The 27179-nt window shown below is 42.3% G+C and overlaps 1 protein-coding gene across 2 annotated transcripts in view; it reads left to right on the plus strand.

Moving 5' to 3' along the window:
• The window catches only part of FGF12 (fibroblast growth factor 12), a 189371-nt gene that overhangs the window by 155907 nt on the left and 6285 nt on the right, over positions 1-27179 (plus strand). For both annotated transcript variants that reach the window (XM_085232429.1, XM_085232428.1), the window contains one exon: positions 26381-26579. In XM_085232429.1, the coding sequence (XP_085088555.1) occupies positions 26381-26579 (199 nt within the window). The remainder of the gene's footprint in view (positions 1-26380; positions 26580-27179) is intronic.

Below are 27179 nucleotides of genomic sequence, written 5' to 3' on the forward strand. Positions count from 1 at the left end.
CTTCATCCAGCAGGGATGCATTTCATTAAAAGGTGTATAATTAGTGAGACATGTTGGGACAAAAGATGCTGCGGAAGTGCGAAAACAGTTTTATACTCCCAGTTCTGCATGCTTGTGAAAACTGGAACAAATCTAAAGGTTACAGGCACTGATACCACACAAAAATGTGCTTGGTATAATCCAGCGGTTGGAGTAGGTGATAGAGATAGCTTTTTCCAGTCCTTCATCTAATGCGTTTTCTAGTTGTCAGAACTGAGTTTCAGAAAAGTATTTTTTTCAAAAGGAGAATGACACCATTTATAAGATATTGCATTTTTTCCATTAGATGGAATGAAAAAAAATTAATTTTGGCATCGATACATCATAACGTTATAATTTGATTGAAAATGTCCTTTCTGCTGTGACTGATTCTGCCTTTCCTGATATATATATGTATATTTTGTCCTGCTTTGAACAAGAACATTCCAGACATTTCCAGAAAAATAAGCTTTGCCTACCAAGGCTGGTCATTTGTTTCCAGTGTCATATACACAGTTTCTCAGGCTGTGAGGTGTTCCTTGCAGCCCTGTCCTGTATTCTGTTGGCTGTGCACCTCTATCTGAAACATCTTAGTGAGAATAGAGCAGTGGCAAAACTTAACTGCACCACATTCTTGGAACCAAGTATTATTGCAACCAAATCTTGTGCAGCACTTGAAATTTCTGAATGTTAAAGAGTAAAGTGAAAAGTGTAGGTGTGACATGAGGGACCTGATTAGTGGACATGGTGATTGGTGTTGGGTTGATGGTTGGTCTGGGTGATCTTACTGCTCTTTTCCAACGTCTGTGATTCTATGAAAGAAAAGTAAAAGCGTAATTTCTAGATGGAAGAAGAGCTTTTAAACAAATTCGGATCAGATTCCTTAGGGATGTGGCTGAGGATTTAAGGTTAGATCTTGTTGTGTCACAGTTTGTTTGAGGTGTTGTGAAGAATGGGGGAGATGCATCAAACCCCTTTATCTTTTCTAGGCATCTCCTCTTGTTCTTGCCCATCACAAGAGGCTTGTTTAAAAAAAAAAAAAAAAAAAAAAAAAGACTAATTTCAAATAATGGGGAATTTTAATGTCTTCATTTACATATAATTAGTCTAAAATCAATATTAGTCTTTCAGAAAGGAGAATTAGCTGGATGTTTTTGCTAGATTTTCTTGGCAAGGAAATGCGAGTTGAACTTGCTTTCCTCCTCCTTCCCTAGCATCTCATCCTTGTTCATTTCAAGACTTTTTTTTCCCCAGTATAAATTCAAATATAGAAGAAACTTCCAGTGATGTTTTCTTTGTAGTTGTTCAAGCCACCTATTTTATTAGCTGATTCATTGGTCAAGTGGGAGCAGGAAGGGGTAGTAGCTGTGTGCTGAAAGCCTGAAGGCAATCCTGAGAAAGACACACTGAGAAAGCATTATCTTTCCTGGGAGAACAGGGTTATCTTCCCTGGATGTGTCTCCTGCCAGCACCTATAGAGGCAGATAGACATGTCCTGGAGGCTGGAGACTGGCCCCAGTAAAACTGTGGTGCTGATAATTTTTCATTGCTGCATGAGCAATGCGTAGCTTCGGTTTCTAAACAAAGCACTAGTGGGGTGATCCAGTGGTTTATACAGGTTACACATTGTTTTAAGTTATCTTTCTGTGTTTATTGCAAAAGCTGTTGTGGATAGGCTTTTCTCCCATCAGCATGGGGCTCTGTCCCTATCTGGGCTAAAACTGAGGATGAAGTAATGTTCCAGCTGGGACCCCACAGCTCAGTGTGCCACACACAGCGGGCTGACCATACCTTTCATCTGTAAAACATGAACATAGATCCATATGCTCAATACCCAGTTTCCACATCACTTTGGCCTGACTGTGCAGTGCCTGTTTTTGCAGTTCCTTGTTGCAGCTGTGGATGAAATTCTGTTAATTTGGGACTGGAGGTATCGATTCAGATTCATCTTGCATTTCAGTAATATTTTCTATTCCTAATACACTCTGGTTTGATTTTAAATTATCCCAGCTTAAAGACATAAAAGAAAGAAAAATAATGTCTTAAACCTGAAGGTAGATATTTAGTGTACATCAAGAAGTACAGTTTTTCATCCTGACTAAGATTTCTCCTGGTACTTGGATAATAAAGCTCAGAGGAAAAAAAAAAAAAGGTATCTTTTTTCATATGTGCTAAGGCTGATTCATTGCTGACACTAACATTGTTCCTCTCCTTGCCAAGGGAGGAGATGGCTCAGCCTTTGATCTTCAGAATGACTGGGAATGAAAAAGCCTTAGAAGTCCATAATCTTTAACTCTGCCTTATCTGCATTGAGGGTAGGGTCCTGCAGACTCTTCTTTATCAGGCTGCCTGTTAAACTTGGTTAAAGGTTCTGATTTCTGTCCCGTTCTTCTGGAGGTCTTACTACTCAGTGATGAATTCACAGGTGTCCAAACATGGGTGTTTGTGTTCCAGTTTTCAGGTTGAAAACTGGCTTATGTAAACTCTTTAGGAATGGAAACCACCAATCAAGGAAAAATCAGCTGAGTTCTGTAGTGAGATCCCAACCTGGCTCTCATGGCTGGTGGTGACAGTGGAGTACCCACCATGTGTTTCAGCCAGAAATAAACAAATTATACATCTTGAACATCTAGGAAAAGGAGTGTAACTTATCTCAAAGCTGTAATACAGATGTAAAGCATTTCAATATCACCACTGATGAGGCATCAGAGTCTCCTAGGATCAAATGATGGGGAAGGGTATATAACCTGGTCCTCATTTCTCTTCTTCTGCGATTACAGGTAATTATGCCATTGACTTTTATTAGATAGAAATTCACAGAATATCCACCCTGAGTCCTACAAAATGCTTCTTTAAAGAGATCAAACTTAAAGGACATAATAGAAAATGCCAAAGGGCACAGTAACAATGTTAATTTCATAGCTATGGAGGACAGAAATCAGAGACTGTGTTCAAACTTTACATAAAGAGACCACAATTTTATATAAATGTAAACTAAAGCTCATAACATTTTGACAGACTATTATTTAGTGGCTCTTGTTCTCTGCCAGATGGTATGTTCCAATCCCAGAAAGATTCTTTATCTGGAAGAATATATCCATCAGAGAATTCACTTGCTCTCCTCTTCTGTTCACAAAATACATAATTTCTCAGTTGCCATTCACACATTCTGTTACACTGATTTCCTTGTCTCTACTGGATGAAATGATTCTATTCAAGCTGAATTTGAGAGGAGGAACAAGGATATGCATGTGTGGGGGAGCAGATCTGAGCTCTTGGAATGAGCCTTAAACCAGGTTAATGCCCCGAATTTTCTAGCAATACAGCTGAACTATGCATATGTGGACCAAAATGGTGCTAATAGTTTTGTTAATTAAGCCATCACCAACCTCCTGTTGTTATAATAACTTCTTAATCCCTAATATGAGCGTCGCTGAATACACCCAGACACTGCAAACAACCTTATGAGTCACAAATTAATTAACACTCAACTCACCCTATATAGCTAGCATCAAATATCACTTCATTCTATATAACCTGTGTTCTGAGTCCCAGTGCTCTGCACGGTGAGTGCACAGGGCAGCAGACATTGCCTGTTGCTGACTGGTTAATGAATACACTATAAAAGCATAAGTAAAACTGGTATGCTGTGCACTGGGAAAACTGCTAGTTGTTATTTCCAGCAGCTGATTGCTAAATGGAAAAAATAAAGAGGAAAAATAAAAGTTTTCTTATCTGTGTTGAAGAGAAGCTGCAGTGCATGGGGACAGTCCTTAGCCACTAAAATCAGGCCAAGTGCAGCCTCTTTCCTTGCTACCCGTGCTATGTGAAGATGAAGAGCTCATCTGGGGAGCTCAGCTGTGGGTAGAAAGATGGGGAAGAGATGGAGCATAATTCCTGGAAGGCCCCAGAGCAGCTCTGGGAAGAGGGCTGAGGGTACAGGAAGGAGCTCTGCCAGTATGTGTGGCTACTCCCAGGTGAGGTTTTAGAAGATTTTCTGTAGGTGAGAAGCAGCCACCTGTGCAGGCTATGATTCTTTTGCATCAGCCCTCAGACCGGCAAGATCACAACCAGTTCATTTGACGTTTGAATCAAATGAAGCTATGTTTAATAAAGCAAATGCAGGCAGCATCGCAGGCCCCCTTCTGCTGCTGTTGCTGCCTGTGGGTTTGTTGTCAAGGTTGTTTAACAACCTTGACAAATGTTCTTAATAAGTGACAGGCTGCCTTGGCAGGGTTTCTGTGCACATCAAACGTGCTGCGGGAGGTTAATCCAGCCGTCCTGCTGCTGCTTGCAGGGATGGGAGAGGCTCAGGTGGGGATGTCCATGTGGAACTGTGGCAGTCACGGTCCCACGGACACAAGTGTTGGGGGATGATGGAGTGATGCTGACATTTCTTTGCTTATTTTTTTGGTGTTTTTTATCTTTGCAGTTGAGATGTGTCCAGGCAGACCTGCCTGTGTCATTTTCCGTCCTTGGTCAGTGTGTGACATTTTTTATGATAGCCCTTTATAGGCCACATTATCTTCCCTTCTATTACTTAAAAATCTATTACCTTTTTATGCATCAGTTCAATCTCCTTTTCTGCAATGAACTGCATTGTGGTATGATGTGGAGGTTCAAAAATGCTGCGGCTGTGGATTTGGCTTCCCCAGGAGCTGAGGAATTGATGTAATGACTTTTCATTTAAGCCAACCTTTGCGTTTTGAGGGTACGGAGGGAATTTTCCCTGAGGCAAGTTATGCCATTACTGCCGTGGTGGGAGCACTTGCACGCTCCGCAAGAGCAGACGGTGCTGCTTAGAGGGGATGCTTTATCGGGCAGCCCCTCGTCTCCTCTGATGTGACAGTTCCTACGTATAGGAAGAGTTCTTGCATTCAAACAGTAAAATCTGTTGCTGGTATTGTCGGTCCCACCTGAAGGCTGGGGCTGCTGGAGACAAGCAGCAGGGTTTGTGGGCTCCTCCCGGTCTGCAGTGCTCTTAGCCTGCAATCTGTGCTCTAATCTGTGGTGGGACAATTTATCTTCCAGTTAAATCTGTAAGACTTAGACCAAACAGAGGCATTTTTGCATACATTTACCTATAAAACTACACGTTGTCGTGTATCTACGGGTTACATTTTAGTGATTGAAGTTGATTTAATGATTTTGTTGGGTGTACAGCTCCCGTGATCAGCAGTTATCTGCCACTCTGAAGTGCTGTGTATCCACGTGTGTTTCCCTGGCTTGTGCAGAGCCTGTCCGCTCGCTCAGCAGTGGTGGTTTATATTTTGATCTCAAGCAAGGATTTAGCAGCCCTGGCAGAGTAGCAGTGAGGATTCCTCTTACTGAGAATTAAATTACTTTTCACAATAAGCTACAGTGGAACAGTCCCCAGCACCCTGTGAAGCAGTGGCATGCATAATTAAAAACCAAACTACTCATGTCAAGTAAATGAACAGAGCATGCCTTGTCAGCTTCTTCTTTTGCCTTTCTGTTTTTTGTTATTGTATGTCAACCCTCTTTGGAGGTTTCGCAAACTTTGGAGTTTGCGAAACTCAGTCATTTGTGGATTCTTGTGCATCGTTAGTATGGCAGACACAGCTAGAGCTGGCTTTTCCTTGTGATAACCATAAAACAAAGCACAGAGACTGCCAGACTAGGTCAGTCCTGTAGTCCTATCTAAGCCTGTACATTGCCTATTCAGAGGAGGGGAAAAAAAATCTGTCTGGCAGATAGGATTGAGATAATCTACCAGCTCTATGCTATCCTTCCTGCTGGGTTGGATAATGGTTTTTAAGATAGAAAGTCTGATTTAAGCCCTAAAATCATAAAATATGTTTTGACATTACTGATATAATCTCTTGATATCTCTGTAATGACTTGCTGTCTTCCAGAAGCTCAACCTCTCATCTGCATTTCACCTTGCTCTTGCAACAGGAGTAAAGAACTTCTATCTTCTGCACGTTTTTCAGTGTTAGTTCCAGAGCTGGACATCACATGGTTTGGTTTCTTCCAGTCCTTGCATAGTCCTCCAAGACTAGAGCTAGCAGGTCTTGTATCCTCTAATATTCTCATAATGTTATATAGCAAGTAGTGTTACATCCTATGCTCTGATAACATCACCAGTGGGCTTCACCACAACTCTCATTACTTCAAGGGCTTTGAACTGAAGAAACACCCAGCAAGTGCAGAGCCCCAAGAACATCAGTACAGCCCAGAGTTAAAGCACTTCTTTTGTATCCAGTCCTTGTCCTGTGCGTATCTTCAGCTCTGGAAGAAGCTGAAACTTAGAAAAATGCAAATAGAGGAATCTTCATTGCTGAATGGAGAGAATCCGAACTTATTAGTGATCCAGCATCTCTGCTAAAATTACTTACAATCTAACAGAAATTTCTCTTATCCTAAAAATCGATATAAGCCAATTAACTAGAGGTTAGAAGGGGTCCTTGCTGATAAGCCAGATAGACACTTGGCTTCTTCCATTCACCTGTCAGGCTCATTAACAAAACTTGAACCTGTTCCAGGGACCTGCTTGTTTCTTCTCCTCAGAGCTTGCCCTTCCTCCCAGCCATCCTAGCCCACCTCTGTCAACAGAGCACATTAGCAAATCACTTAGGTAGGCAGCTTTCAAATAACCGGCAGAGCTAGGTTGGGAAGATATAACTAAAGATGGGTTAAAAAAATAAAAAAGACAGAAAGCAAGGACGCAGAAGGGCTGTTCCAAGGGGCAATAATTATTAAGGTGGGGAATACAGCGAAGCTTTGTAGAAAGAGTTAGGTGCATGAAAGTCCATCCACTTTTTATAGACTTATCTTGTTTTTTTTCACACTCCAGTACCATTAAGTGCCTAAACCCATGTTTTTAGAATAGATTTATGCTAAAAAGCATCAAAGTTTGAAAAATCCAGGCTTTATTCTACGTTCAGTTCCATTATGTCTACTCATTGACTTCAGTCAGGATTCAGGGTGATGAGCTTTGCTTGTGTCTTCCAGGACTCAGATCTTGTGTTAGTTTAAAGCACATGAAATGCTGCAGCAGATCATTTCAGACCAATGCAACTTCCTTTCTGGTAGAGCAACCAACAGGCCTGAAGTAAAAGTACATTGCAGCTGAATGTGGAACGTGTTCTGGGGAATCTGTCCTGAGCCTGGTTCAAGCCAATCTTTTTATTAACAGTGCAAGGGATAGGAGACCATACTTGTAGAAAAACAATGTGTGTGAATTGTACCAAATTGGGATTCATTTTGGAAGATGAGGTTAGAATTCAAGTATTATCTTGATACATTGGAGAAGTACTGAAAATCAATAGAGTAGAATCCAGTAAAGATGAGTTTCTCATGAGTTAACGCTCTACAAAGAAAACTTAAGTGCACAGATAGAGAATAAAAAATAACAAAGGCAGCAACACTGCAGGGAAGGAACAGGAGCTTACAGCAGACCACAAATTGAACATGAGTCAAGAATGAACGGGGAGCTTATGAAAGGCACCCTTTGTTCTGGCTCTGAATGGATGCCATATGGAAGGCACTGTTAGTGTGCTCCTTTGGTGAAGGACTGGAGCCACTTCTGGGCACTGTGTTTTAGGAGAACCATAGGACAACCACAGAAAGAGGTCCAGAGGAAAACTGGAAGGATGGAGAGTGTTTCCTTGTTGTTTTTTTCCTCCTTAGAAGAGGGAAGATTACATATGATGCAGAACAGGCAGGTGAAGAATGGCAGATGGAGCAGGATTAACAGACAGAAATTGTAGGATGGTTTCAGTCAGTTTTCTGTATGTCCATCATGGGAAGGGCAAAAAGCGGCAGGTTTAACTCTCAGCAACAAAGGAAGGAAGAACTTCTCTAGCTAGGAAAGCTCTGGATCAAGTAGTTAGATGTACTGTGGTCATTTAAGGCTATGCTATGCTAATATCTGTAAGGACTGGTTTTGGTTTATTTCTTCCTGCCTTGAAGCAAATATTTCAAGGTTTCTAGTGATGCTTCCTGTTCCTAAAGTCCATGATTTGTATGATATCATCATTTTCACATTAAAATGAGACTTGGTTGCTCGAGAATGTCTTTGGAGCAAAGACTTTTAGAATCCTATTCTGTGCTCATCTGTACACTGAATTAATTTTTGCATATGCTTAGCAAGCTGTAGGTGTAGGCACATCACTAACCTGGCATGGAGAGCTGTGGGTAGTCTTTATATTTTAACTCAATTCCTCTTCTTCCATTTTTTGAGACCTATTTGATTACCAACGACATTACAAGCCATTGAGCACTGTTAATAACCCCAGTTAATCACAGAAGTGTATTTCCCCTTGAATGAGTTCAGACAGTGAGAGCGAGCCCAGCCAGGTTTAATGCTCTGCTGCAGAGCTGCTGTGCTGCCGGGCAGTCAGAATCAGGCAGAAAGAAGCTGCAGATGCAAGATGGCTGTTGTGTGGTCTGCTGAGATCAAGCTGAAGACTTTAGTGTAGTTTTGGACAAGGGTAGTAATCCTGATCACTTCTGCACTCAAGAGCTTGCTTGCTATACAATTTTTGTAAAATACACCTTGTCCCATATTGTTGTAATTGTTATTAATATTGTTGCTGTTGTTATTAATATTAATAATTAATAAATATATTTAATACACCTTATTAATTTCTAAGTCTTTAACAATACCAATAGTTAGGTTACTTACTGTTTGTAACCATTCTTTTACTTCATCTGTTTTTCAACACAGATTTCCAGTAGCATTTGGATGTGGAAAGATGCTTACAGAAGTTGTGTGGGATTTATAGATGTGCTTAAAATTACTTAGGTGCCTAATTCCCTTTGACACTCCATGGGAGCTAAGCTGCCAAAACTGTTTCATAGCCTTAGTAAGTTCACAAACTACACGTCAAAACTGCTAAATATCTGTCTTGGGAGATGGACATCCAAGGCTGTACTGTATTCAGGGATAGTCTGTCTGTGATTTTAATTAAAGTGGGAAAGACTGATGCTTTCAGGTCTGAAAATCCAGGGTCAGATTTCCTCTTGTGACCATCCACTGTGTTATTACATATGCTGATCTGAAACCATTAAAGCTGGGACTTATTACTGAGCTGATGACAAAATTCACAGAACCATTCAAAATCAATTAATTTTAATGCCAAGGGGCTCTCACCTCCAAATGTGAAGCCACACCTGACAGACAAAATGGCATGAATTGGTTCCAGGCCAAGCTCAGAAAACTATGAGCTGCTCTGCAAAGTAACTGTGGAGCAGAGGAAGGAAAATATTATGTAAAAAATGAGATGATTAATATTCATGCAGGTGCTAAGAAGTGACATTTTGATTCCCTAACACCAGTATTAGCATTTTGCTTTTTGTCAGCAAACCCGAATTGATTTTTGACTCAGTTTTACCCTTTGAGGTAAATCCATGGTAATAAAGTTGTACTTCCACAGCTTACTGAGTGTGCACGCATGCATTAGAAAAAGGTGGCCCTTTCGGTGTAAAGTGAGAGTCTACATAAAGAGTAATGTAGCGAGAAACCTTTTAATAGCAACTATTTCTGTTAGCCACTGCTCTGTACTTTCACGGTGCCTGGAGAGCCTGGAAGATGCAGGATGGAGGAAGGTCCATCCACGCAAATTCATATGGAAACTCCAGTATGTGTGGCACTGAGAGACATGGGTTAGTGGGCATGATGGTGATGGGTTTACAGTTGGAGTAGATGATATTAGAGGTCTTTTCCAACCTTAGTGTGAATCTGTGTGCTGGAAAGACCAGCACAGAGGTCCCAGATTACATGGGAGTCACAGCTGTGGGAGGCTCTTTGCCCTACTGTTGAAGTTATTTGTCTCCGTTTAAGGAGCTGCACAGTGAAAATATCATTATTGGCAGAAGATCTCAGAAGAATGAGTATCTCGCAGTGCAGTTGAGCGTTCACTGCCTGCTGATCAGTTGCGGGACCTTTACGCTCTGATTAGAAGCTGAGCATTACACTTTTTGTTTTCAGAAACTCCCGATATAAATTAATCAAGCACAGAAGCACACTGTGGCTTGGCAGGACACTCAGGAAATCAGCTGGGAGCCGGGGCGATATCTCCAGCTCTCATCTTGTTTCACTCCTATTGCCATTGCTTGGTGACTCTTGATATGAAAAATATTGGCTTAGCAGAAATGTGCTTGTCACCTGTCCAAATAGCCAATCTCCGATATTCTGAATGTCTGAAGGATTTTCACTAGGCGTGACTGAAGGGTTCATCAACAATATAGAAACAGCATTTAAAATACAGAGGAAAGTTTTGTCAAGGGATCTTCAAGGTCAGGAAATATCAGTAAAGTTTTACCTATCTGTGGATAGTCTTCTTTGTAGGTACAGAAACTTGCGATTAATTCCTATGCGTGTACTGATAGAACAGTGGGGAAATCATGCTGTCAGCCTACCCCGTTCCTGGCAGAAATAGAGACCTTCCAAGAACAACCTCTGGTGTCTTCACTTAACACCAAGATGGTTGCAGCTCCGTTTAAGCACCATCAGGTCGTGGTGAGTGCTCAGAATTTGATGAGGTCTTTCATATATCCTTCCAACATAGTGACGATCAAGGTGCCCTTGGTTAGTTTAATGCCCATCAATGTCTTCTTCAATCCCTACTCTGCGTCCCCAGACACTGAAATCCACTGCTCCAAATACTTGCTCCCTTACAGGAGGGACCACTTTTGAGTTGTTCATTCCCTGGAGAATCTGATCCCTGATTTCTTTGCCCCCAAGGGGTGAGGAAACAAACATTGCTATGAAATCCTCGCGGATGGACCAAATGGCAGCAATGCTTTTGTTCTCTTCAGGGGTATATGAATTTGGATAAAATCAAACCTAAAAAGCACAAACCATATAACCTGCTGACACCAATCATGCTGTCAGTGCAAAGGGCCTCTGTTTAAAATGTGCCTCTGTCCTGTATTTGTCCCAGCAAATACACGCAGGGTCTGAATTTCTGATTGTGGTTGCTCCTGTCTGTCAATCACTGCATATTGCCTCTAACTCTTTTCTTCCTTGAAAACAGCTTTTTCATGGAATTTAACCTGTTTGGCTGAGAATTCTCACTGTTGCCATTTGGATTGTTTTCAACAGAGTGAGTTGACAGCAACAGCAATAAACTGTGTTTGGGCAGGAGCCACGTATCTTCACCACTTACCAGCTGTTGTGAGGGTGTGGAGGAGGTGGAGGGTAGGCCAGGATGTTCCTGTCTGCAGATGTGTGGAAGTGGGACAGGACCTCCTTTTCCATACCAAAAGTTGCCCCAAGGCAAAAGCAGAGAGGTTGGGCCATTGCTGAGGATGCATCCAGGACTGCACATGTGCAGATGTCATCTTATATGTTAGAATATAATGTACATAAAATGCAGCATGTGTTGCATTCAGCAGTGTGCTTCCTGTATAATACTGATGCACTAAGACACACCACATATACAAGGACTGCTCTGAAAATAACACCTCCTACTTGATTATGTTGACCTGCAACATCAGAGGCAGATGTTGGTGGTACGACAGCTGAGGCTGAACCTTTCCACCAGTGCTCCCTTAAATTTTGTTGCTGTGTGAGAGATGGCAGCAGAGGGGCATCTAACAAAATGACATCTGACATGGAAGCGTATATGATGCAAATGTGTATCATTGGATTCCTCCGTATGGAAAATATTGCACCCACTGGCTTTCATCGATGCTTATAATTGTTTATTGAGACCAAACAATGGATGTGAGCACAGCAAAGGGTGGATGATATGTTTCAGCAATGGCAACAGCAGAGTGAAAGGCAAGCTGTGTTCTGGATGACCATGTACAGTTGTCAAACTGTAAAATGACGAGCAGTTGTTTATTGCTGGTAGAAATGCTAGTGGCAGAGACTAAGCTGAAAAACAGTGTTTTGTGGCAGAGAATTTGCTCTATCAAATAATGTTATAGTGCTCTTCCTAACTGTTGCATTTCCATGGAAATAAATAGGAGGCATTACTTTCAGAGTAACCTACATGTATATCTGCTGCTGCAGCTCTCGGTGTTGGAAAAAGATGTTGCCAATGACCTTGGTTCTGTTACTTTCTTGTTCCATCATGCCCACAAAGTTTACACTGGAAGAACAGTACGCCTCTTTCTCAATAGGCTGAAAAGCCCTTTTCCTGTCTCACGTTTCTTTGTGTTGTCACTTGTGATGTAACTGGCCAAAGAGAAGGTGTTTCTTACAATCTGATGAAGTTGAGGCAGAGTATGTTAGGAAGTCAGCCTTGTAAGTAGCTCATGAACATAAACGTCTGTGCTTAATCCAGTAGGATTGTCAGGATTAGTAAAGTCTTCTGTGATTCTGTTATTGTATCTAAATGTTTTTAGGGCATGGAGTAGTGTGACCTGTGTCTGAAGGACCCAGCACAGAAGCTGAGTATCTGAGAAGTCTCATTTGTGTAAAATGGGAATCAGGAAGAAATAGAAGTTTGCAGCGCTGAACTAAAGTGCATAAATGGAGCAGTGAAGGAGAAATGGGAAGTAGATTATGTAAGCTATGAGTGGAAGAAAGAAGAAGGAGTTGCTATGATGTGACATTGTCCATATTGTGAGACTCCAAAGAGATAAGTGGTTCAGGGACAGATTTTAGAGCAAAGTGGTGTCTTGAAAAGCATGGAAGAGGGGCACACTCCTTTTGCTAGTCCAAACAGCCCTAAGCAGCAACACCCTGCAAGGTCATCCCTGAAAGGGATATTGTCTGATATGATGAAAATGAAGTCACCGTGCTTCCCTGCTGTCCCTAGCATATTTCTCCCGAAAGTGCAGTCAGTGCAGTTGTTATGCATGAGCTGTGAATGCAGACGCATCTCCCCAGTGCCCTGTCCTGAGTGCACACCTTTATAGCTTCCAAATGGCTCCTGGAGCTGAGGGATCTCAGCCACACCTCAGGTGTTCCCAGCTGCTCTGTGGTGGTCATATTTTCAGAAATTGTCTGGTTTCAGCAATTCCCCTGGATATCTAAGAACAAATATTCCTAACTGTACAATGTGCTGGTTACTGTCTGTCTGTATTCATGCTTTGCCTCAGCACTGCAAAGGGATGTGGAACAGCTAGTACAGGGAGAATTTGCTTTATGAGTGACTTGGGCTGGGATGTAGCCTAAAAGATCTTAATCCTATTCAGCTTAAAATGAACAGTGTGAAACAGCCTAATTAGAACTGGGATGAGGAAGGGCCCTTGAAGCACTGCAGCCATCCTACATTGCCCGTCATCTCTTTCTCTCATTTGTGTTCTTCACATTGAGACAAGGGATGGGGCAGTGCCCTGTCCCAGGGCCTCTTGAAGAGCGACAGCTCAGAGTGGTGGTACTGGTGAAGCTGTGAGCTGCATCCAGCTCTGTTTTGGCTGTTGATGGCTGGAAAATGCATGCGTGGAAGTACGGCAGCAAGAATGACAGCTCACTTTGCTCTCTTGCCTGCAGGGACAACAGCCCACTGCTTGAAGCTCATGGTGTTCAGGAGCTTGCCACATTGATTAAGGAAAGGCATATCAGGTTTTGACAAGTTACACTGGAGGCTGAACATTGTCAGCTGTAGAGTACATGCTAAAACATATACTGCATACATAAAAAGCTATTTATCTTTGCAAAGAGAGAAGCTGCTGACAATGATAGGGAATTCATTTCCATGGACCTTTCAGGGCTTTTTGATGTGTCTGTGTTCAGCATTGCTGCTTGACAACTTCATGATTCCCTTTCATTGATGATACTTCTGCTGGAGTCAGACAGAAGGGACAGGCCATAGCAATGTGGTGACTCAGTGCTGATATGACAGTGCCTTCCCAGACTACCCCGAACCCTTCTTTATGCTGAAAGCACTGGTCTGTGATTCAGAAAATCCATGTACTGACTGTGACGGATCCAAGGATCGTATGCAACCAACCTCTTTTCTCCATGTCCCTTACATGCACGCTGAAGTGGGGCTTCCTCTGTTCCTAGAAGTACTCAGGTACTCTGCTAAAAGGCATCAGATGGCACCATCACACTTACTTGTGGTATTAAGGAGTTACCATGCTCCTGACCCACCAAACTGCCCATATGAGTCTAGCAACACCCAGCCAATGATCATAGATGGATTGGGGCTGCCAGAGGTTGTTGTCCCTGCGTTGTGCCCAGTAATTGGTACATGGTACTGGTTTGGCCTTTTGTAATAATTGCCCTTTTTATCGCACTCTTCAAAGGTGGCTTTGCATAGAAGACCAAGAGCAAAACCATAGTTCATTATGTAATTGCATAATTAAGTTCTGCTACAGTGTAATTTAGTTATGGAGGTAATTAAACAGCTCAAGGTCAGCAGTAGGGCTCAGGACACAAGTAGGGAAAAAAAGGCTGGAGTCTTTTTAGGGTGAAATACCACTTTGTTGGCATCTTTTGCAGCTCAGGTTGTGTTTTTTTTCATGGTCCTGCTGGTTGTTCCTCACAGGGAAGGTGTGAGGGCTGCTTTGTGCTTTTATGGAATATCATAGAATTATTAGGGTTGGAAAAGACCATTGAGATCATTCAATCCAACGCCCAGAGGACAGCATGTGGCAGTGGGCTTCTGGAAAAGCCTTGCACCATGAAAGCAAGAAATCAGGGGGTTATAAAATATTAACTGAAAATAAGGCATATAACAAAGTTTTTGAGAGTTGAGCCTTTCAGAACAACCTAGTCTTTCTGCAGGCTTCCAGAGCCTGATAGGAATAAGTAACTTAATGGCTATTAATGTGAATGCTGTTGATTATGAATCTCAGCTCCCATCATATTAAACCCTGCAGCCAGCTTTGCTCTTAAGGAACAGTCTTTTTGCAATGGCTTTGTATCTATATGAATGTTATCTGCACCCTCTGAAGAGGCTAAAGCTAAAAAATGGCTTTTGAAAATGTGTAGCACCAGCATTATCACGCCTCGTTTTTTTTTTATCAAGTTTACACTAACGAAGAAAAAAAGAACAAAAAGAACAAAAGCCGAGACTTTTCAATATCAAAGTTAAATTTAGAAAGCAGACTTCTGAAAGCATCCTTGTCAGTTGAAAGCTTATTTTTTATGACTGACTTAAAAAGTAAAATTTCACAGCTCTCATTATTTTTCTTTTGTGCCTCCCGTGCCTTGTATTTTTTTTTACTGCCCTCTTCTAAGTAAAATGATCCCAATGGTGCTGTCACTTTCTGTGTATTCCAAGCAATGTGCTGCTATGCTTCAGATGGGTCAGTAGAGCTGTGGTAGTATAAAACTAGTGATTCTATAAGTCCAATGATTCCACTTTTTGATTGAATTTCTGCATCGCAGGTTTTCACCTTCCAAATGGTTTTGTGTTGTTTCACATTCAAGAAATATGCTGACAGTGGCTTGTGGACGTGCTGTTCGTTGCCCGGGGTGACAGTTTTGAATGGTGTGGGACACTGCGTGCCTGTTGCTGAGCCCAATGCTATGGACTGTAGAAGCATAGGTGACTGTTCAGGTCCATTAGTATGAGTACATCGTTAGATAATAGAGTTTTGCTTAATCATTTTGCTTGCATGAGGTCCCAGCTATTGGTTAAATCAGACACCTTGGGATTTCAGGTTATCTTTGTGTCTCTTGCTCCAGGCAGCAGTCATTACGTTCCCACAGGACTTCTAATCTTCTCCTTCATTTCCCTTATTATGAAATATCCATTTTAATTGAAACATTCATGAATCAGTGTTTATTCCTTGAACAGAGTGTGTAGTCCAGCTTTAGTGCTTCGTAGAAGATCCATTTCTGCTCTTGTTTCTGCGTTAATGATTCAGGACTCAGCATTAGTGAAAACATATGAAAACTATGAAATATTGTGGATATCAAGAAAGGACTGTTATGTTGATGAACAAATGGTTTCTCTTCTGTCTTGTTTTTTTTTCCTCTGCTCTGGAGTAGCACAGAAGAAAGCAGATGGTGACTTGTTCCTTCTCCAGTGATACAGTCAGGAAAGCCTGAGCTTTCCTTCCCTTCCAAATGTGTTCATTAGAACACATCAACCATTAGATTTCCTTAAAACTTATCACATTAAGAGAAGCATTTTCAGATCTGTGAAGGATCCAAGTGTGACATGTGGTCAACTCCTGGCTTTCTGCTAGCAATGTACTGATATTCAAATGGACAGGCTCAACAAATGACCTCTTTTCTTGCTACTGCTAACATGGTTCCTTCTCGTAATGGATGTTGGTAGGAAGTGCTTTTTGGAAGGCTTAGTGTTTTGGATAGATCAGGAGTGCACTTGTAGAGCAAATCCTCCAATTACACTCACATGCCGCTCTTTGGATCGCATCACAGAGTGCAGTCTGGACTCCTTTTGGATGATGCCAAACTGAAGGGTACCCCCAGGAGTGCCTCTAATGTGTCAGATGTTTGGTCTACGTGGGCCGGTGGCAGACAGGCAGCCGAACCCATCCTGAAATGTGAACGGTGCAAATGCCAAACAGTCCTCACCACCAGCAGTTTCACTCTACCCACTTGGTCCGGCACTGTAGACAAAGAGCATGTCAACTAGAGTCAAATGCACACAGTGATGAAGAGAAACCCTAGATTCACTGAGACTGTGAGCTGCACAGCTATAAATGAGATACACCAATTTTTAATTCTGGGTTGCTTTGTTGATGTGTTTTGGGTCATATAATTTGAAGATAATTTTAGAGTCTTCTATACGTTAGCAACAGGGTAAAATTATCTCCTGCTTTACTGTGCATTGTGCCAAATAGAGTTGCTGTATTATATTACTCTCTCTAGAGTGACTATATTATCTTAGATTGGAAGTTGCAGTCATTAGTTGGCTTCTGAACAGAATCAGATGCCAAAGCCAATCTGAGTTCTCTAGCAAAGTGTTCAACAGAGTGAAAAATTTCACTATAGCCACTGCTGCAAAATTCCTAATGATATACTTCCATCTGTCTGATTCCTGGGAAGCAAAGAGTCAGCTGCAATGGGTCACTTGGCTGCATGAAGTGGAACAGTCTGATCTAAGCAGTGGCACAGTTTGAGTCCATTCAAAATGTGCGTGCATTGTCCACGGGTTATTTCACATAAAAATTAAAGTAACAGCAAAAAAAAAAAAAAAAGTCAGGCTGTCAGTACATACATATTGTGGAAATCTATTCAAGGTATAAGTAAGCCTGGCCACAGTTATAGGCTGTGAGATTTGTCAGCTCTTTCAGGCTAAGCAGAGATAGTGTGGTCAATATATGGATGGGATTTCTATCACAGCAGAGTTGGCTGATTTTCTGAATTCCCAGGAAATAAATGAACAAAGGGCTGTCTGCATTTTGTGCCAAACACTTATTTCTCCTCTCTCACCCAAAAATGTTCTTGGGAGCTGAGTCTCATTCATTCCTCAGGCTGAATATCCCTTTTGTTGTATGCAGCCAAAGACAGGCTCTTCATACACAATGAGCAGTTTAAAGAATTTTAGATGAGACAGTAGTCCGAAGTCTCTGGCTCAAGGACACAGAGTCTGGAGGACTCGGGACCAGTAGAAGAACCTGCTGTCAGAACTTAAAGTCAGTGCTTCGCTGACAGGGTAGGTGTTTGCCAACAGATTGTTTCCACTTGCAATAAACAATACTGAGACCCAACAGAAACATGCCTGAAACCCCTCTGCCTTTGTAGACATATCCCAGATGGGCGGTGCTGGATGATGAGCAGAGGGATTTGAAGCGTTGGACACGTGCTTTGCTTGGCTGCAGATAGAGCAGCCCCCAGCAGGAGTAGGGCAGAGAGGGTAGACCTGGCAGTTATTAGGGAAGCAGCTTGGCCTTTTATTTGGCTGGCTTGGTCATCAGAAACCATGCTGAGACAGAGGCTTGGAGGCCTTGGTGGATTCCCTTCAGTCCTCCTGGTGGGCAGCAAAACTGGCCCCAACCCAAGAATATGCCACAAGCCTTTCCTTTTCTCTGCGTAGGCACCGCAGCAGCTGTAACGAGGGGGAGGCAAACGCCACATGAATATTCACACTTCCTAACATTTCTTTGTGGTTGTGAGATGCAGCCTGTCCAACAACAGCTCAGCCCAGCCTCAGCTGATGCCTTTAGACCAGAGGGCTTGTGGTTAATTGGCCAGTTGTAGCCAACCTGTCAGCATGCTGTCAAAATATTAATCATCTAGCACTACTCCTTTTCAGGATGGAAGTTTTAGCAGCAAAGAAATTGAATTTCCAGCTCTGGTCATGACAGCTCTGAAATTGGTTTAATGCAGGGCAGATCTCCTCAGCATTAGAGAAGATAGGGCATGTGTCAGTGATGGTGTGCTTCCACTGCGTCCTGCGGTTTGAATTTAAGAGTCCAAGCAAAGAGTCTATCTCAGTACATCACCAGCTTACGGTTGTAATAGGCCTGGCGAGCTCCTTGGCAAGTCCTCTTATCTCCTGCCCATGTTACGTGTTACTTCAAAAAATGAAGTAGACAGAAAATTGTGCTAAAGCCTTCTCCTTTCTTCAGACCTGTGCTCAGCGTCCGGCTGTGCTTCTGGGGTGAGGGCAAGCACCTCTCATCTGTGTCTGCAGAGTCTGCCTGACAAGGGCTGGGGCTTGCTGTGGTCCCCTTCTCCCTCGTGTTGTTATAGCTGTATTACTTCATTTATGTCAGAAAGAGAGGGCCTTTGCCTAAGAAAATGAACAGGAACCTGGGGGAAATAAGTTTCTCAGTTAGCTCTGACGCGTCGTGTTTTACAGAAGGCTAAGCAAGTCTTCCAGTGTTCTAGACCTCTGCACAAAAAATGTAGAAAACAAAAGGTCTTCCTTCTGCCTAGGTGAGGGTGTTTTTATTGAATCCTGTAGCACTGTTACTGTGGTTTGTGTCTTCCAAGATAGTTTTAGTATGAATAATAATACGATAAATCTAATACTTACTGCTAGTTTTCCACCGAGGGCTTCTTCTTCCTACCAGGATAAAATAGTGTTGTGTTGGAAAATGTGTGATCATTATTTTAGTTTAATACATCATTGTTATTATTATCAACGGTAGTAAAAATAGCAATGTTGCAAAAGTGACCAGAGGCCCCAAGTCAACTTATCATGTCCTCTGCCCAGGCTGAAATTGATGCCAGGAAACTCTCTGTGCCCATAGAGAGATGACAGATTCAAAGCATCCCATCTGGCTGTGTTTCTAGGGTTCTTACATTATTATTTTTCTTCATGGTTATTTTGGGCAGTAGCAGATGAGGCTGTGAGATGCTAATTTAGGAAGTCTGTTTTTCTTGTACGCAACTAACATATCTTCATCTTGTCCCATCTTGTCTCATGATCGTTACCTTTGAGTGCATAAATGTATTTCTGGATACTGCTCTGGAGTAAAGCGGAGCTGATGGGAATGTCACCAATTCCAAACACTTTGTCAGAAAAACAGAATGCAGAGAAGACGATAGGTGATACGGAATTCCTAGATAATACGATACTGGAGTTTCACCAGATCTCCAGGCCGCCAGGAAAGTGGCACCAATGCTGCCCAAAACCCCCACTTGTAGGAATCAGTTGCTTTTCTAGAAGAGCGATGCTGAACTAGATGGGCCACATGCCATGTGAATGAGCTATGCTGTGATCACTGCTTAACAGCTCCACACTTTAAGGCTTTACAGTTCTAACTTGAAATAAGGCCCAAGATCGGAGAACAAACCAATCAATTAAAATCCAAATCTAGCTAATAATTTGAAAAGAAATGATGTAAAGTTATTTCATCCAACCATAAATTTGAATTTGGGGTTCATCAATAACAAAAAGCATAGCATCAGACAAAACGTGTCACTTTTCATGTGTGTCCCATCTGTGCATTGCTCACCGTGCAGCCTTTCCAAGATGACATTGTACACAGAGCTGCTCAGTTTTCTGTGCTCAAATCTTTCTCTTGGAGCCTCTTCTCTCACTCAGGCTCTCCTGGGAGGCATGGAAGGGAGCAACCTAGCTTGAAGAATCATCCTGAGTTATGTTCTTGTCAGCACTCATTAAATTGAAAGCCGTGTTCCTATCAGGATTGCATGAGCAGCCGCCAAAGGCCAGTGCAGGGAATCTGTGCATATTTACCTTTATAAAGCATTTAGTAAAAATGTGTCTGTGCAGTGGGCTGGCCAAGAACTGAAAGCAGAAGAGCGCAACACAGAGGTATAGTGGGATGCAGGGGTCTGAATTTGACTCTCAAAAACTCATAGATTTTCCAGATGTGAGACCATGGCTCATGTGGATCTGTACAACCCCTTTTTGATCTGGGTAACCATCCAGCTGGAGCAGGATGGAGCTTGGCATGTCACGCAAAATCTGCTGTAGGTCTGGGGGCTTCAAGTGAAGCCAACACAACACATACGTACCCTGAACACAGACTTTTCCCACAAAAGTAAGAGTAATTAGCCGCTTTGTTATGGTTTTCAGGGGCAGTAAGTTGGATTGCTACTTAATGTTGCTTCCCAGCTGTGAGAGCTGGGAATCAGAATGGCATAGATGGGGATTTATGTGAAAATGTGCTCCCTTCGACCAACAGATGGTTCAGAAAGAGCCAGAATACTTGTAGATAACCATATTGTTTCCTCAAGTACATCTACTCTGTAGCAGGGCTGTGTGCTCCCATGTAGCAGCTTGTTATTTTAAAACTTATCTGTTCTCTCCTACTTCTAAAAGGCCACCAGGAAGGCTTGTCACCAATCTCTTACGGAGCTAGAAGGGGGAGGAAAAGTGGAGTGTGAACAGTGAATATCACCTGCCATCTGGACAAAGATGGGATGAGATGTAAAGTTTGGATGCAGTTTTGCAATTCTTGATCACATGCCAAGAGAGAGCTCAGCTACAGTTATTTTAAAGCATTTCCAGGCAGAGGCAACCCTAGGCCATGGTGTAAGCTACATGGAGCAGTACACTTCTGTAGTCTCGGTGGGGCTTATCCTGTGGACAGGGCCTACATGTCTTGGGAATAAGAGCCTGCCAGGACAAGTGCTGTGGTATGAGATTTGTGGTCACAAAATCCCAGGTATTCAAAGAATTGTCACACCTTTAAATGGGAGTTGGATATTGACGTTTCATCTGGGATCTCACATGTCTGTGGGAATCCAGTGTCTTTGTTTATCCACTCAGATTGATGCACACTGATACCTGTGATGACCTTCTCTGTGCTCGTGGCATCAAAGGGGCGTTGATTAAACCTTGCTCTGGTTGAGGTCAGTGGGGAACATGAAGTGGGTTTTTAAGGAACCCCAGGTGCTCTGCTGCAGTGCTGTCCTCTCCCTTGGGATAGAACAATACTTGTGCAGACTGAGTGAACGTAATCCGAGTGTTCCGTGGGCTGCCTCCACAACCACAATGCAATGTTGATAGCAGTGCTGTGATTCCATAAACATAGAGCTATAGAATCGTAGAATCATTAAGTTTGGAAAAGATTGCCAAGATCACCTAGTCCAACTGTCCATCTAGCACCGATATTACCCATTAAACCAAGTCCCTAAGTACACATCTCCACATCTCTTGAACAGCCTCAAGGACAGTGATTCCTCCATGTCTCTGGGCAGCCTGTGCCAGCGCACTGCCACTCTTACAGAGAATTTTTCCTAATATCCAACCTGAACTTCCCCTGCCACAACGTAAGGCCATCACCTCTTCTTGGAGAATAGACCAGGAGTAAGGCCATCACCTTCCTACAACCTCCTTTCATGGAGCTGTAGAGAGCAAAATATATTTTAATTGACTTTGATGGACTTTGAACTCTCAAATCTAAACACACACCAGTAAACATCCTGAGTCATATTCTCTAGGAGGAAATCTTTGCCATATGTAGGTTTTGGTGCAGTTAAGGGCTTTTATCCCATCTGAAGACCTGGCTCAGTAATTGTGCAGAACATAAAAAAGAAACCCATGTGTGCTGTAAAAAAGGGAAACTGTTACTCTGGGAGTGTGTTGGCTAGGTATTTCTGCAGTCATAATTAACATTCTCTTCCTAAACTGTAGCACAAACTACTTGCAGAATGGGCTTTTTCTTTTATTGCTGCTTGTTTCGCTAACTAAATTTATTAAGTCGTTGGCTTTGTGTGTGAATGTGTATATTTGCTATTATATTCTGAGTTATAATAAAAGGAGATATTCAGGAAAAAGAAAAAAGAAGAAGAAGAAAAAAAAAAAGAGCAGCTGCTTCATTGGAGCAGTACCAGGATTGTGACACCACTGGGATGGCATATTTTGAAGGAGCTGAGATATCCAAGGGTAGCTGTGCACTCCCAGAATACTCTTTGCTTCCTCCAGGGTTTATGCCTGGAAGTCCACATTTCCATCTGCAGATGGCAGGAGACACTGTTGGGGTCAAGGATAAATTAAACATTGTATTTTTCTAAAACAGGAATAGCTGTTGGGGCAAACCATGGTACCTTACACCCTCTCTGAGCATGTCTGTTGCACTAAGAACAAAAATCAAAATGCCAGTTACATCCATTCAGCTACTTTCTGTGTTTCAAAGTGTCATTGAATGTAGTCTCCCTAATTTTGTACGTGATAGATGCCATTTTACTTTTTTCCTAAGCTGTGAAATTTCCAATCAAGCTAGAGTTAGCACAAATGAGGTCTGTGTTTGTTTTTCAAAGCAAGTCTAATTACTCTGTCTTAGTGGAATTGCCTCTTGTACAAGCATTTGGGTAGAGATACAGAAAGCAAGTTGCAGGCAAATTCTATTCATTTTGCATGTAAATTGCTAACATTTCTTGTGCAAATATTTCATGCAAGTTTTTAGTTTAACAATTAAAAAAAAAAAAAAAAAATCTGCTCTTTCAAATCACTTCCCACAGTATCTGTTGATATTTAACAAAATGTCTCAGTCTCATAATCTCCAAACAGTGAAAAAATAAATGTGTTTATTTACTTTCTACCCCAAAAATAATTTAGTCAAGAATACTATACCTATACCATTAGTTCTGGAGGAGGTTGCAGGGGGACAGCCTGGGGGTCCCTTTGCTGCTTTTACTCTTTGCTAGATGGGGTCTCCCCATCTAGCACATTTAATTAACACTGAAATAATCTTAAAAACCAAAACAAACATAAAGATCTGGACAATAATTTAGTGGTTTTCCCAAACGACCTTCAGTTATCTCTGATTTCAGCCCATGCAGCGATTCCTGCTCAGAACTGTTAGTGTGAAGTCTGTCCTGTTCACCTACACTCTGCTTTCTTCCAAGCTCTTCTCAGCTCAAGATAACTGAACCAGCAATTCCCACCTGATTTGACATAATTGCCACAATTAATTTTGACAGTAAAGCTTGTAGGTAGGTTCTGCCATTAATATCCCAAGATCCTTTCATTATGGGGAGGCACAAAGTAAGAGATATGGGCAGGAACCAAGTGACACGACATAGCCATGCCTGGTAAACTATGGAGGCTAGACATTGGCCACCAAGGAGGTATCAATGAAGAAAAACATAAGGATGCATGCAGAATCCCCTTGGCAGAGTGCCCTGTATGCTGCTTGTCTGCCCCGTCTCTTTTCTGTGAAGACCATAGGGGTTGTCAATAAGGCAGTACAAGGAATTGCACCATAGCGTGTGTTTGTCCCTGTGTGGCATCTGTTGCTAACGGGGTGTTGTATGTAATAAGAAAAATAACAATAGTGAATACAAATGCTGTCATTTAACTAGAACTCTGCTGGGTTTTCTTAAACCTACGTAATGGAGAGAACTGTGTTTTGATGGCGTTGCCATATTTCAGCTAATTTATAGGGGGTGAAGAAGCAACCAGCCAAATCACAGAAACAATCAAAAAGGTTTATTTGCTTGAGTCATTTCAGGGGAGATTAAACACATAATGAAAATCACTATTTCTGCTTTATTTTTTATGTCTTCATTAAAAATGTCCACTTCAAAAATAACATAATTTTGCTTCTTTAATGGTACATTAATGGTGATAGGTCAAGAAGGAATGGCTTCAAGTTGTGCCAGGGAAGGTTCAGGTTGGATATTAAGAAAAACTTCTCTGTAAGAGTGGTGGTGCACTGGGAGAGGCTGCCCAGGGAGATGATGGAGTCACCATCCCTAGAGGTGTTTGAAAACCATGAAAATGTGACACTGAGGGATGTGGGCAGTGGGCAGTATTGGTGGTAGGTGGATGGTTGAATTGGATGATCTTAAGGTCTTTTCCAACCTTCATGATTCTGTGATTCTCTGATTCTAAGTGGATATGTGGCATGACGTGATTTCATGAACTACTGCTGTATATCAGAAAATAATATTACATAATGATAATTTTAAAATGTGTTTACATGAACACTTGATCTTAAATCACTTTTAAATGAAAATCTAGATATCGTTTTCTTTCTATAACCACAATTACAATATGCAGTAGTTTTTATATTTCTGCTTCATTGAGAATGAAAAACCGTCTTTGTTCCACGTTGAAATTAAAACAAACATTGAAAATCCAAATATATCATAGAATCGTAGGTCATTTGAGTTGGAAGGAACCCTTTAAAAGTTGTCTAGTGCAACTCCTGTCCTTGGCAAATCCCTTATTCTGGGGGAGTCAGTGGTTACCTTTCCCCAAGTAAAAACTTTCCAGTTCAGATAAGGAGAATTTTGCAAAAACATTTATACTGGTGGGGCAGCCAGGATGTGGTAAAGGGGCTGAGGGCCCAACATGGTTGCAGAGATGCTCCCATCCATCATGGGGTTTGCTGCCTGGCTGGCCCAGATGAAAGCCATGTGGGCTGGGTGTTGGCTCCGGGTGAGCACATCTGCAGCCAGGCGCAGCCTGCAGATAAAGAGCAGATTTGAGGAGTGCTTAAACAATGATCTTCTGGAAGACTACTTTAAGCTCTGTGCTATAGTGCCCTAAGTCATCCAGATCTCCCTCAACTTGTTTCACTCCCTCTTCTTAAGATATTTCTCCAGCAAGGAAGACTCCCTTAGATAAGGGGCGAAACAATCCATTGGGCTGAAAGTGTTTTTATGCACATAGTGCTAATTGATGCAAGCTTCACAAGTGCAGCACAGCTCTGCGCTTTATACTCTGTGCTTTATCTTTGGTGGTTTCAAGCCTGCCCGGCTCCGCAGGTCTGCCACACACGGGATTTATTGTCAGGCCAGCAACACTTTATATAACCCCTGGAGCACTGGGGAATACATGCCTGAATGTTGCTGAATGTTCAAAATGTTCACTCTAAAAATGAGGTCTGCAGTAAACGTGTGGCATTACTCCAGATGCTTTGCTCGGATGTTGGTCGTGGGTTTTCCATTAGCGAGGATAGGGAAGCTCCCTAAGAACTCTGAGTGGCAGTGGCCTGGGAAGGGAGCATTGCTGTCCTGCAGCAGCACTGCCTTCCTCCTGGGCCTCCAAGATGCTTTGCCTGGGTTGTGCAAGATGAAACATATATTAGCTTTAGAAAAGCTAATTCATCATCGTTTGAGGGGCTTTTGTGTAATTTTGGCTTTGTTGGTTTGTTTATTTGGCTGGTTGTGGGTTTTTTCTGCAAAAAATATCATAATTTTAAGAAACCCGATGGGAGCATTTGCTTGACTAGGATAAATTTTCATTTAAGTCTGGGAAAAAGAACCCACCTCAGACCAGTAACTGATGTCTGTCTCAGTGAAGAGTTGGGAGCTGCTGGCAGAGTCCCACGGGCAGCCAGCTCTTTTTGAAGAGGCTTAATGTTATTTCCCTGTTGTAAAAACCTTGAGAAGTTTGCAGGACACAGCAAGGTACCAGACCAATTCTCTGTGTCTGAATTTACATCTTTATCAAAAGATTTTCAAGCTTTGTGCCAGCATTTCCTCCTGCCCTTTTTGAAAACAAGTTTGTTACTTGATTTTTGTACTCCCATCTCTCCATATCCACTTACCTGATCCTGACAAGCTGCCTTTTGCCTGGAAGTATTTATAGAAGGCTCAGTGTTTTAGGCACTGCATGTTGCACATTTCTTGCCCATCATGCAGAAGGCAAGAGCAAAACCAGTGGGATGCCCTGGAAGCAGCAGTAAGCAGCAGTAAGCAGCAAGGCTGTTTCTTTGCTTCCCAGCTCTGTTTTTTGTTTTTTGTTTGTTTGTTTTTTGTGTAGTACTTCAGCCCAAGTCCTTGTAGATGAGACCTGGGAGAGCATATATGCTTCACAGTAAGTCACACAAACAAGGGCATTGCTCTGGCTGGATTTGAGAGCTTGCTGGGACACAAATTCTTGACTTCTGCACATTTCTCAAGCCTGTTCACTGTGGGTGGTTTTGTAAACCACATCTCTGCCCTGTCAGGGAAACGAAGCCTTCTTTTTCAGTGGGGAGTTTTCTGGATGAGTACTGTTGCTGATGCCTGTTGTTTTCTATTGTTAAACTGACTGCAGTGCATGACTGTCGTGTATCACTCAGTGATGCCTAATTCAGGAAATCAGTGATAATTCTTTCCACCGCTTTTTCTTCCCTCTCTGTCTCTTTCTCTCTTTCACTGCAGGATGTTTTCACACCAGAGTGCAAATTTAAGGAATCTGTCTTTGAAAACTACTATGTTATTTATTCTTCCACGCTGTATCGGCAGCAAGAATCTGGACGAGCGTGGTTCCTGGGACTCAATAAAGAAGGTCAAATTATGAAGGGAAACCGGGTGAAAAAAACCAAACCCTCATCACATTTTGTACCCAAACCCATTGAAGGTATGGAATCTCTCCTTCCATCCATGTGGTGTGGAGGGTGGGTGAGTTGGTAGGTGCAGATTTGGGGCTGCATGGATTGGGGTGCTGGGGAGCACTTCTGGAGTGCTGGGCTGCGCTGCTTGCATTTCATTCATTTTCCATCTCATGTAAAAAAAACTCTGCATGTTATCACAGCCTGAGGCTTCGGTGGAAGTAGTGGAGTTGAATTTTTGCCCGTTTACTGACAGTACAATGTTGAAGTGTGCCATGGGCTCATGCCATGGCATTTTTTATGGGCTGGTAACGAGCTTAGTCCTTATCAGGTACTAATTTGATTTTGGAAACAAGCAATTGTTCCTTTTCTGTTACTAGTAAATTCAAGAGAAATTCAGCTTTGCATTCACAGGCATTTGCAACCTTTGCACAGAAGATGGAGGTGTTGGATGAACAGAGAATGCCACAGGTGTGCTTCTCCTGTGCTTGTTCTCAGTGACTTTTCTGCAGCTGGGAGCCAATTGGAGGCAGCAGCAGGGCTGGCTTCCTCAGCTTTGGTTCCTGCTGAAGACCAGGGCCTGCTTCAGCAAGAGCTTGGGTTCCATTCCTCTCCTGCCATGGCTAGGA

Source organism: Meleagris gallopavo, chromosome 11, assembly GCF_905368555.1.
Source record: "Meleagris gallopavo chromosome 11, MGAL_WU_HG_1.1, whole genome shotgun sequence".
NCBI classification, from domain to species: domain Eukaryota; kingdom Metazoa; phylum Chordata; class Aves; order Galliformes; family Phasianidae; genus Meleagris; species Meleagris gallopavo.